The following is a 12,449-nucleotide window of genomic DNA, read 5'->3' on the forward strand; positions in this document are numbered from 1 at the left end:
GAGGCCCAAGTTTAATTCCTCAGTACCCACATAAAGCCAGATGCACAAAGGGGCACATGCATCTGGATTATATTTGCTGCAGCAAGAGACCCTGGTACACACTTTATCTTTCTTCAAACAGAGAAATTAATTTACATGCTAGAACAGAGCTCAGTTCATTCAAGACTCACAACCAAGTCAAATTTACTTCTCACACTAAAACACCATTAAATGTTGATTCTCATCTTCATCTCCCAAGATTTCTGAACCTTTGCTCAACTGACAGCTTCTCACCCACTCACAGTAACTGGCCACATCAAGGTCATTCCATTGCCAAAAAACTCCTACACCACAATATTCTTTCCACCACCACCATTTTTCTCACTGCCTTATTCTGAAGCCTATGTCCTAGACACTTCTCCAGCAGCAGCTGCACGATTTTGTTCTGGTTTTGTTTAGCTTCATTTTACTTTAAAAGTCTCAAGTATTCCAGGCTGACCTGGAATTCTTGAGCTTTCCCAAGTGCTGGAATTACAGAAATGTGCTGGGTATCAAATCCAGGGTTTAATGCTTACTAGGCAAGCACTCAACCAAATGAGCTACTTCTCCAGAAAGGTTTTCGTATTGTCAGAAAAGTCTCATGAAGACTGTCCTCTTGCCTTCACCCCACCCAGCACATACCACTGAGCCCAGCTTGCAACTACCACAAGTCTTGGAACTCAAAAGTTGGAAGTTAAGGCATACTACTATAAAGTTCCTAAAGACGTAGGCTGGGCTACACAACTGCCAGAGGACGGATTTCTAAAATCTACAAAGAACTCAAAACCTAAACAATAAAAAGCAAAACAACCCCACTCACAAAATGGGGCAGAAACCCAAATGGCAAACGCACACTTAAGAAAATTTTCAACATCCCAAATCATCAGGGAAATGTAAATTAACACAACTATGAGATTCCACCCTACCCCAGTAAGGATAGCCAACATTTAAAAAAATCTAATGAAAACAAATGCTGGCAAGAATGTGAGAAATAGGAACCCTCATTCACTGTTAGTGGGAATGTAAGATGTTACAACCACTATGGAAAACAATATGGACACTCCAAAAAATATTGATTATGGAGTAACCAACAGACCCAGTTATTCCCTACTGGGTATGGTGGTTTGATTCAGGTGTCCCCCATAAACTTAGGTGTTCTGAATGCTAGGTTCCCAGCTGATGGAGATTTGGGAATTAATGCCTCCTGGAGGGAGTGTATTGTTGGGGGCGGGCTTATGGCTGTTATAGCCAGTTTTCCCATGCCAGTGTTTGGCACACTCTCCTGTTGCTATTGTCCACCTTATGTTGGCCAGGGGGTGATGTCCATCCTCTGCTCATGTCATAGTTTTCCCTATCGTGGAGCTTCCCCTCCAGCCTGTAAGCCAAAATAAACCTTTTTCCCACAAGCTGCTCTTAGTTGGATGATTTCTACCAGCATTGCAAACCTGACTGCAACAGTAAGGTGGTACCGAGGAGTGGGATTGCTGCTAGACACCTGACTGTGGGTTTTGGCCTTTTGGAGCTGATTTTCAAGAGGAATGTGGGAGGATTTGAAACCTTGGCCTAAGAGATGCCTTGCAGTGCTGTACAGCTTGATGGACTGTTCTGGTCTGAGCTGCAAGACCTGAAGACAGTAAGAACTATGGACTATGAGGTTTGGCTTATGAGGGTGAGAAAGAGCTTTGCTTGGACTGGGCTAGCAGTTTGTGTGAGAAGTTTGCTCTTATACCCACGTCCTGAGAAGTTGTGCAGGGTTGCTTTGTGTAGAAATGAACTGGTGTGAGCAGAGGCATATGGCACAGAAAGAAAAATCTTTGGGTGAACTATTGCCCATTCAGCTGCAACTGAGAAATTACAACCTTTGAGATTGGGCCAGTTGATGTGTACTGGGACAACAGGAAGAATGTAGACTCTTGAAGGGGCCTGAGTGCTCAAGGAGTATCCTGTTCTTCAAAGTTGGCTTTATCCCCCTCCCCGCCGGATTAACAAATTGGCACTCTAGCTGGTATTATGGAGTATAGGACTGTGAGTAGCCTAGCTGGAGAGGTAGAATTAGAATGCCAGAGTTGTTGCTGGTTAGAACTACCGGACCCGGAGATGTCACTAACTAGAGCTGTTGAACTTGGAGCTAGAGTTTGGTATTTGCCCTGTGTAAATCATGTATTGCTTGAATATTTCTTTAGTATGCCCAATGCCATCCTTTGCAGTGTGAATGTTTGTTCTATGCCGTTATGGGTTTTTTGAGGTATTATGGCTCAGTTAAAAGATCTTTGACTATGGGGATGTATGCATTGGAACTGATAAAAACTATGGGACTTTTAAAGTTAGATGAATGCATTGCATTTTACAACATGTATGGTTATCAGTTTATGGGGGCCAAGGGTGGTATCAAAATAGCTGTATACGCACTGTGTACATAACTAATTTAGAAAAAAAGATAAAGGCTGTTTTGAGTTTGAGAGAATGAGTGCACTAGGGCCTCTAGCCACTGCAAATAATCTCCAGATGCATGTGCAACCTTGTGCATCTGGTTTATATGGGTCCTGAGGAATCAAACCAAGGCCTTTTGGCTTTGCTGGCAAGCACCTTAACTGCTAAGCCATCTCTCCAGCTGTTTGTTTTTTCAAGGTAGGGTCTTGTTCTAGCACAGGCTGACCTGGAATTCACTATGTAGTCTCAAGGTGGCCTTGAACTCACAGTAATACTTCTTTCTACCTCTGCCTCCCAAGGCTGGGATTAAAGAGGTGTGCCATGATGCTCAACCAAGCTACTTACCTGGGCTAGAATGAGACCCTACCTCGAAAAACCAAAAAAAAAGCCAGGCACAGTGGAGCATGGTGGCGCACACCTTTAATCCCTGCACTTGGGAGGCAGAGGTAGGATTGCCATGAGTTTGAGGCCACCCTGGGACTCCATAGCGAATTCCAGGTCACTCTGGGCTAGAGTGAGACCCTCCCTCGACACACCAAAAAGAAAAAAAAGCCAGGCACAAGGAGAATCACCAATTATTCAAGGCCACCCTGAACTAATGCAAGACCCTACGTTGAAAAACAAAAGAAAAACATATATGGCTGGGGAGATGCCTCAGCAGTTATTAAAAGCACTTGCTTGAAAACTTGCTGGCCCAGGTTTGATTCCCCAGTACCCACATAAAGCCACACACAAATGGCACACTAGGCTGGAATTCATTGTCAGTGGCAAGAGGCCCTGATGCAATCAGACTTTAAAAAAAAAAAAAAATGTAGAAAATCTAGCTGGGGAGCTGGAGAGATGACTTGAAGGATAGGGTGTTTGCCTGGGAAGCCAAAAAACCCAGGCTCAATTCCCCAGGATCCATGTAAGTCAGATGCACAAGGGGTATATGCATCTGGAGTTCGTTTGCAGTGGCTGGAGGACCTGGTGTGCCCATTCTGTCTCTCTGCTTGCAAATAAATAAAATTAGAGAAAAAAAAAAGGATGGGAAAAAAATCTAGCTGCAGTTAAAATGTAATCAGCAGGCATGCACTGGTGGCTGAAAATCTCAGCACTAGAGAAGTTGAAGTAGATCACCAAGAATACAAAGCCAGCCTGGACTAGAGTTTCAAGTCAGCCTGGGCTAGAGATCCTACCATGGGGAAAAAAGTGGTTTGGCCAGGCATGGTAGTAATAAAGGCTTTCACTCCCAGTACTCAGGATTGCTCAAGAGTTCCTGGCCACAATGAGACTTGGCTTCAAAAAAAAAAAAAGCATGTCTAATTGCAACAAAGGTAGGATAGCTATATATTCAAGGCCAGCCTGATACTACAGTGAATTCAGGTCAGCCTCATGAGGTAGGAAAATCACACGTTCAAGGCCACCCTGACACTGAGTGAATTCTAGGTCAGCCTAGGATACAGCTAGACCCTACCTTAAAAAACCAAAAAAATAATAATAATAAAGTTCCAGATGATAGAGTTTAGCATGTACAAGGATGAGAAGCAAATTCTTGAAAGCTGGATGTGGTGGTACACACCTTTAATTTCAGCACTGAGGATGCAGAGATAGGAACGCCTGGATTTCAAGGCTACCCTGAGACTACATAGTGAATGCCAGTCCAACCTGTGCTAGAGACCCTACTTCAAAATACCGAGGGAGGGAAAAAATGTTCCATGAACTAGACTTCATTTAATCTTTTAGCTATCTAAACTATCACATCAAGACACATGCAAAACCTACACTTTAACTTTTGCTAAGCCCTTCCACCAAATGTGTCATTCTACAAACTTGTGTGTGAAATGTGTGTTATAGACAGGGATGTAACCTGGAGGCCAATTCAGGTACCCCAAATCCTCAAGTTTTCACTGTGACTGCTTCAGGTCCCTGTACAGTCAATATTCAAACCATCTGTTACATGTTGGATGTTCTTGTGTATAAAAAGCATCTTACATAATAATGTCTTTCAAAGTTTAGCATGATTACTTTCATATTACTAATAGAAAAGAATCAATGTTTTGGCAAGACATAGTGGTGCATACCTTTAATCCCTGCACTTGGAAGTCAGAGTGAGTTTGAGGTCATCCTGAGACTACACAATGAACTCCAGGTCAGCCTGGGCTAGAGCAAAAACCCTACCTCCAGAAAACCCAAAATAAATATTTTTGAAAAAAAAAAAAAAATCAACGTTTTGAAAGACAATCTACTTAATTGAAAAACCAATCATGAAATTTTTTTATAAACAATTAACTAATCTAGTCACATTCAAACACATAAATTGAAGATTTCAAAATTTATTTATGTACAAAGAACTAGCATGATCTTTCACTGGATGATCTTGGAATATTCCATTCTAGGAAGGCCGCTTAGTCCAACTGAAAAAAAAAAAAGCACATAGAAAGTGAATTATTTTAAATCGTCTTAAAATTTCATCCAGATTCCCACCCCAAACTGGCTCATTATGGAATGCTTGCCTCAAATGGAAATATCACCTACTAAAACTAGTTGCAAAGACCAGAGTATCGAAATATTTACTCAGTGTCTACTACAGCAATTTCACAAACTTCACTTCCATTTTAGACTGTGGCTCACTGGTATTGATCCTTTCCTTAAAAAGATTTTCCAGTACAGCCGGGCGTGGTGGTGCACACCTTTAATCCCAGCGTTGAGAGGCAGAGATAGGAGCATCACCATGAGTTCGAGGCCACCCTGAGGCTATATAGTTAATTCCAGGTCAGCCTGGGCCAGAGCAAGACCCTACCTCGAAAAATCAAAAGAAAAAAACCTTGTAACATAAAATAAGCTTAACAAGTGCTTTAGATGTTTAAGTAGATTACACTTCATCTTCGTCTAAGTAACATCAGCCATTTATTCTGCCATTTATTCTCTCTGTAACATACCTGCTCTCACTGAATTGACTCTTAAATCTCTACAGGACAAACTCTGGACACATTATTAAGTAGAACTTGGTCAATGGCTCTGAATTTTTTTTTTTTTGTTTTTGTCTAGGCTCATGACAAATCTTGCATCAAATTTATGCACATTAAATACTTTCTTTTTTTGAAGGTTCTCCTAGACATCCTATTCAAAACAATCATTAAACAGAAGATTGATGGTGTCATTCCAAGCAGCAAATAAATTAGTAATAAATTAAAACTAGTCGGCTTTTCCACACTCCTGCCTTCTCATGTATTCTCGCCTCTTTCCTTATCTTAAGCGCTTTAGGTTCTATCTACAATGTAACTAAATCTCTCTGACCCTTAAAAAAAAAAAAATCAGTAACGTTATGTTTTGAAACCATCTAGCCTTCATGCAACGCTAACAGGAGCATAAACTTACTAATGACAGAACATTGTGTGAATTCTCCAAGTTCTACCTGGCCTCAAACCTGCAGCTCTTTTCTGCACGTAAGCAAACATGCCAGGTCAGGGTTAACACAGGGCCTGGCCCGGCTTTACGATCAGGTCCTCAGCGCCCCTAGCAGTCGGGGGGCGTCGGCCGAGGCCCGCGCCGGAGACCGGCCTCCGAGGACGCGTACCTTTATGAAGCCGATGTCCTTTGCGTACTGGCGGAAACACTGCCGGCACATGTTCAGCCCGTACTTCCGGATCAGACCGTGGCGGTTCGAGCAGACGCGGCTGTTTAGAAAAACAAAGAGATGGCGTTTTTGTAGGTCACAAAGTACAGGACTCCCCCGAGGCTCCCTGCCGGCCGGGCCACGCCGGCTAGCACGGCCCGGAATGGCGGCAGCGCCGACAGCCCGGACTCCGCCGGCCCAGGGCTCCTCGACCTGAGTTCGCAGCAGCCTCGCGACCCCGAGCACCCCGTTCCCTGGAACCACGCACTACTTCTCACCAAGAGCGGGAACCCTGGCCGAATTTTCGCGGGTGACTCCAGTACAGCTGCTGGTGCCCCATCTTGCCTTCAGAGGTCCAACGAAGGAAAAGGAAAGAACCAGCCCACGCAGGCGCTCTTGAAAGTTTTCCGGAGATTACAATTTACCCAGAATGCAATGCGAAAACCTGACGCGCGCGCAATGCGGCGAACACGTTTCCGAGAGAGCTCTTTGAGTGACACGTCTGAGAGCTGGAGGGGGCGGGACCGCGGCTGACGTCATGACCTACGTAGACTCTAGTATGTCCCTGCCGCGCTGCCGAACCGCCGGGCGCGGTGGCGCGTGCCTGTAGTCCCAGCTACTCGGGAGGCTGAGGCGGGAGGATCGCTTGAGTCCAGGAGTTCTGGGCTGCAGTGAGCTATGCCGATCGGGTGTCCGCACTAAGTTCGGCATCAATATGGTGACCTCCCGGGAGCGGGGGACCACCAGGTTGCCTAAGGAGGGGTGAACCGGCCCAGGTCGGAAACGGAGCAGGTCAAAACTCCCGTGCTGATCAGTAGTGGGATCGCGCCTGTGAATAGCCACTGCACTCCAGCCTGGGCAACACAGTGAGACCCTACCTTTTTGGAATGCTTCGAAAATGGGTTTTGACCCCCTCAACAATAAATTAAGATTTTAGATTGTATTCGCTTTGTATTGTTTAATCCATTACATTTTACTAATTAAAATCTTTACACTTATAAAAGCTTTTTTGCTTGACTCTACACTGACACCTACTGGCGTAAATTTATAAAACAACTCAAAAGACTTGTAAGTAGGAGTGGACGGTAGGAGCTTCTTTCCCTTGATAAACGAGACATTTTTAGCTCATTTGTAATTTGACAGTCCTCCAAGCGGTAAACCACTTCACTTCGGGGAAGGCGTTGAGAAAAAATGATGTGAGCTCCTTTATACTTGATTCGTAAATGTACGCGGCTGAATTTTGCCTACTCTGCTCTGGGATTAGAGGCAGATGACTAGTTTATTTGGCTGAATTTGAAGTGAGAAGTAATGTGAAGTATGTGTTCCTTAGACCAAATAATTTGATAATAAAATAGCAAACAAACTTCAAGATGTAAGAAATCTCTGACAAAGGTGTCTAAGTCCCATATGTCTCTAGGGAGGGAAATAAAGCTGCACATTGAGCCGGGCAAGGGGGTGCGCATCTTTAATCCCAGCACTCAGAAGGCGATCGCTGTAACTTCAAGGCTACCCTTATCTCACCACAGAGTGAATCCCAGGTCATCCTGGGATAGATTGAGACCCTACCTCGTAAAAAAAAAAAAAAAAAAATAGTATTTTAAAAAGCTGCACATTGTTGTTAAATCAAAGCTTTAACTAGATCTCAAAATGTAGCAGAGTACAATTCAAACGTTTACACAAAACCACTTATTAGAACTTAAAGGTAAAACTTCTTTAAAAGTAATGTTATTTTAGGATTCTTTTCCGACTTCTGAGTTAAGCAGTATTACATGATGAAAGGAGTCAGATTTTAAAACCAGATGAAACTTGATTTCTGTCCTCAACTACCAATTAGTGGGGGGGGGGGTGGGAACAGGATTCTCTCAAAGAATCTTACTTTCAAATTTCAACTCTTATTTTGGCTTTAATGTACATATATTACAACTAAGCAAGTAGATCATTTTGTGTTCAGAACAGACTTCCCACAGTGCCCCTCGCTATGCCCCCACTTCATCCACCAGACCTTCCCGGACAGCACTTGGGACGCAGACTTGGTGTATGATACGTTTCCCATCTAGACGGAGTTAGAACAGTGCAGAAGGGTACTAGCACAGTAAGTGCCTTATTCTGGCCTTGTCTATGGGCGCTGTTGCTACTGGTGGGGCTCACCGGCCATGTAAACGCATAGCCCTGGGCAGTAGGCCCTTTTTGAACAATTTAGCAGGTCCTACTAATAAGCAGTCTCAGAATCTAAAGAACATTTAGGTTTCTAGCTAGCTTTTGAAACTTGACAAGCCTTAAAGGAACAAGTTTCCACCAAGCTGGAAATTGACAAGCCTGTAGGTTTAACTGCAAATGCCTAACAGTTTGCTAGTAATTGCCAAACTTAGAATTACTATGTGAGGCTAGGCCCCATCACTAGAAGTTATGGCCCAGCTGTTTTGGGGGGGCACGGGGGGGGGGGGACTCTCGAGGATTAAGTCTAGGGACTCACTTGCTAGGCAAGCCTTTTACCACTGAGCTATAGTCCCAGGTAAAACTTCCACTCTTCTCAGTAACACTCATCATTCCCTACTATCAGAGGTGGATATCTTAGCATTGTTTTGTTTTGTTTTGTTTTTGTTTTTCCAGGTACGGTTTCACTCTAGCCCAGGCTGATCTGGAATTCACTATGTCCTCTCAAGATGGCCTTGAACTCACAACAATGATCCTACCACCTCTGTGTCCCAAGTGCTGGGATTAAAGGCTTGCGCCACCAAGCCAGGTTTATCTTAACATTTTTAGTCGTAATTAGATTAAAGAACCAATTTTAGGATCCCAAAACCCAGGGCCTGGAGCCTGATAGGCACTTTATCACTGAAATACATTGCTAATCCAAACACTGACCTTGTATTTGTTTATTATTCTAAGTAATAATATATTTAAAATAAACCTCTCACAGGAGCAGCTGTTTTTCTCAAGATGGCAGGGGTTGGGATTCAATGCTGTAGTTGCTTCAAGGTGCACAGGGAGCCTTCACAAGACGGGATAAGGCCACACAGCAGGATACTAGTCTCCTGGGAGGTGCTGGAGCCCAGCTCAGCTGAGGCCCACATCACCTTCTGCAGGAGGGCTGTCTATGTGCAAGACACCAAATCTGCATTTGGAGGTACAGCGGGAAGGCGTGGCCCCTGGACAGCCCTGAGCCCCACAGCACAGCAGCCCCCTCACAGTGTCTGGGCTGGGGCCTGAGGAGGAGTGGGTCGACAGAGGTGGCAGAGGTGAGCTGGTGTTCCCCAGCTTGGGAGAAGGCAGCCTGGGCATTCAGGGCCGGGTTAACTCTATCCACGTCTGAGTCCAGCTCCTGACAAGCCACACTGTAGATTCCCCGCCGTTTGACTACGACCCTACCTCTTGAGCATACGGCGTCCGGGTCCCCAGAGCAGGCCCATGAGCCTGGAGATGCTATCCTGCCCCTCCTTTCTCAGCTTCAGTCGGGGGCTCCCAGAAGAAATCATCGACTTCAGGGCCATGTTGCCATTTGTTTATTTTATTTTATTATTTTTATCTTATTTTAGATCCTCCTACCTAAGTCTCCCAGAGTCTCTTGGGCTACATGGTACATTCCCCCGCCAGCCTGAGTTATAAGCTGGAAGTCCTGAGATGCCAGTAGCATGGCTCAATTCACATTCAAAGGCCTCAAACCAGGAAAGCCAATGTGGTAACTCTTAAACCAAGCTGAAATCCTGAGAACCAGGAGGTTCACTGCTGTATGTATGGAGTTGTACAGAGCCAGAAGTCTAATGTCCAAAGGAAGTCCCCACACCCTGCTGGTACCCACCCACATTGAGGGTGCGTCCTCCCCACTTAGTATACTCACTTATTGTCCAGTTTTCTATAGAAACACTCTCACACATGCACTCAAGGATAATGATTTACTAGATGTCTAAATGAGAGACCAAAAAGAAATAACGTAAATAATTAAACAATGACACTGCCATTGTAGGACAAATCATTGTGAACAAAGGAGGAGCCCGGCTCAGATAAGGAACTAACTGATTAAAGTGCTGACCTTTGCTTCTGTAACTTATGCTCACTTGCTTAACAGGACATTCCAGAAATACTTAGCTGTGGGGGCCTCCGGCCCCTTGCAAAACATAGGATCTACAAGCAGTCTGCTGACCAGAGATGAGCAACTAGAAATGTTCCCACGCCTGCCTTCTTGGAGCCAATCATTTTAAAAGATGAAAAGTGATGTAACCCCTTTTTCCCTTCCCACTCTTTTCCTTTATAAACCCCTACTTTTAGAAGGTCGGGGCTCTCTCCCACTCCCCCTGGTTGGTCTGTGTGGATTGAGTCCCTGCTTAAGCTTGACATTAAAAGAAACCTGTTGCTTTTACATTCGAGTGTCTCGGCTTCTGTGGCGGTCCTCTAGGTGACTCCTGAGTAACCAGGGGTCTTGGCTCCTGGTCAGGGGTCTTGGCACAACATAAATATTCTTTGTTTGTTCATTTTGGTTTTTTTGTTTTTGTTGTTTTTTTAGCGGTAGGGTCTTGTTGTGTAGGCTGACCTGGAATTCGCTGTGTAATCTCAGGGTGGCCTCCAACTCATGTCGATCCTCCTACCTCTGCCTCCTTGCCTCCCCATTGCTGGGATTAAAGGTGTGTGCCATCACGCCCAGCTCCTAAGTATTCCTTAATTCAGACAAATTGACACCAAAAATTATAAGGTTTCACTCTACCCAGGCTGACCTAGAATTAAGTAGTCTCAGGGTGGCCTTGAACTGACGGTGATCCTCCCACCTCAGCTTCTGGTACCCTATATTTATTTCATTTTTAAATATTTTATTTATTTATTTACTTGAGACAGAGAGAGGAGAGAGAGAATGAGCATACCAGGTCATCTAGCCACTGCAAACAAACTCCAGATGCATGTGCCATATGCATCTGGCTTACATGGGTCCTGGGTAATTGAAACTTGGCCTTTGGCTTTGCAGGCAAGTGCCTTAACTGCTAAGCCATCTCTCCAGCTCCACACTATATTTTTTTCATGCAAAAAGTTTTAAATTCTATTGTCAGGAGCCACAGCTACTCTTTGACCTTGGGAACTAAGGGTGTTCTCTTATCTCTTAATACAAAGCAGATCTTGTGATCTGCAGCTGCTCTTTGACCTTGGGAGCTAGGTTGATCTCTAATCTCCTAATTTCTTGATCCTTTAGTATACAGCCTAGATAAAGTAAATTACTGATACTAAAGCATTGTTTAGTATACAGGTACATAGAATAAGCACCTGATCCTAAAGCATTGTTTAGTATACAGCCTAGGTGGAGTGGGTGCCTGATAGAGGGATTAACATATGACCCTGGTGAAACTGACCTTAGGCATGTAAACATTGACAAAAAAAGTTCTATCTTCTATATATAAGCCATGTCTGCCTGAATAAATCTCGAGGCCTTGACAAACACCTAGCATGGTCTCCTTCTTGTGTTTGTTTGCCTTCTCCCATTCAGGTTAACTTCCCCTTGGGTCCTTATTCAACTCCCTGCTGGCCCAGGCATTCTATGAATTAAAATAATCATAGCTGGGTATACTGATGCTAACACCAGCATTCAAAAGGCTCAGGCAGGAGGAGTGAAAATTTAAGGCCAGCCTGGAAAATTTAGCAAGACCCTATCCGAAAGTAAAAAGTATTTAAAAGATAGGAAGGAAGGAACGAAGGAAGGAAAAAAAAAAAGAAAGAAAGATCTCACTCTAGCCCAGACTGACCTGGAATTCACTGTGTAGTTTCGGGGTGGCCTTGAACTCATGGTGAACCTCCTACCTTGATCTGCCAAGTGCTGGGATTAAAGGTTTGATTCCCCAGGACCCATATAAGCCTGATAAATGTACAAGGCGGCACATGTACCTGGAATTTATTTGTAGCAGCTAGAGGCCCTAGTATGCCCATTCTTCCCCTTTTCCCCCAATTTTTTTTCTCTCTCTCTCAAATAAATAAAAATAAAAAAAGAATTTGATGAAAACCAGGAATGGTGGCACATGCCTTTAATCCCAGCACTTGGGAGGCAGAGGTAGGAGGACTGCCATGAGTTTGAGGCCACCCTGAGATTATATAGTGAACTCCAGGTCAGCCTGGGCTACAGCAAGACCCTACATTGAAAACAAAAAAAATTTAACAGCTCTTACCAGCACCAATATTGGTGAAGCAAGTGAAGTTCACCATGGGCAGAAATAAGGACAATAGAGAAATTCAGTTATCTGTTGAATGCATAGTATATACCAGAACATGGGGAAAGTAAATGAAAGGGTGGCCTCGAACTCATGGCAATCCTCCTACCTCTGCCTCCTGAGTGCTGGGATTAAAGGTATACACCACCATGCCCAGCTCTTCCTTCCTTTTTTTTTTTTTTTTTAAGATTTAGAGAGACAGATTAAGAGAAGGAAAGAGG

The 12,449-nt window shown here is 44.1% G+C and overlaps 1 protein-coding gene across 1 annotated transcript; it reads right to left on the reverse strand.

Annotated features, from left to right (window-relative positions):
* Positions 1-4,747: 4,747 nt before the first annotated feature.
* On the reverse strand, positions 4,748-6,485 carry Rps29 (ribosomal protein S29). The gene is made up of 3 exons (XM_004649616.2): positions 6,325-6,485; positions 6,008-6,107; positions 4,748-4,844 (listed from the first exon to the last, which is right to left on the reverse strand). Exons 1-3 carry the CDS (start codon positions 6,384-6,386, stop codon positions 4,836-4,838), a joined length of 171 nt encoding a protein of 56 aa, XP_004649673.2. The 5' UTR covers positions 6,387-6,485; the 3' UTR covers positions 4,748-4,835.
* Between the last annotated feature and the right edge of the window lie 5,964 nt (positions 6,486-12,449).

Source organism: Jaculus jaculus, chromosome 7 (assembly GCF_020740685.1).
Source record: "Jaculus jaculus isolate mJacJac1 chromosome 7, mJacJac1.mat.Y.cur, whole genome shotgun sequence".
In the NCBI taxonomy this organism is placed as follows: domain Eukaryota; kingdom Metazoa; phylum Chordata; class Mammalia; order Rodentia; family Dipodidae; genus Jaculus; species Jaculus jaculus.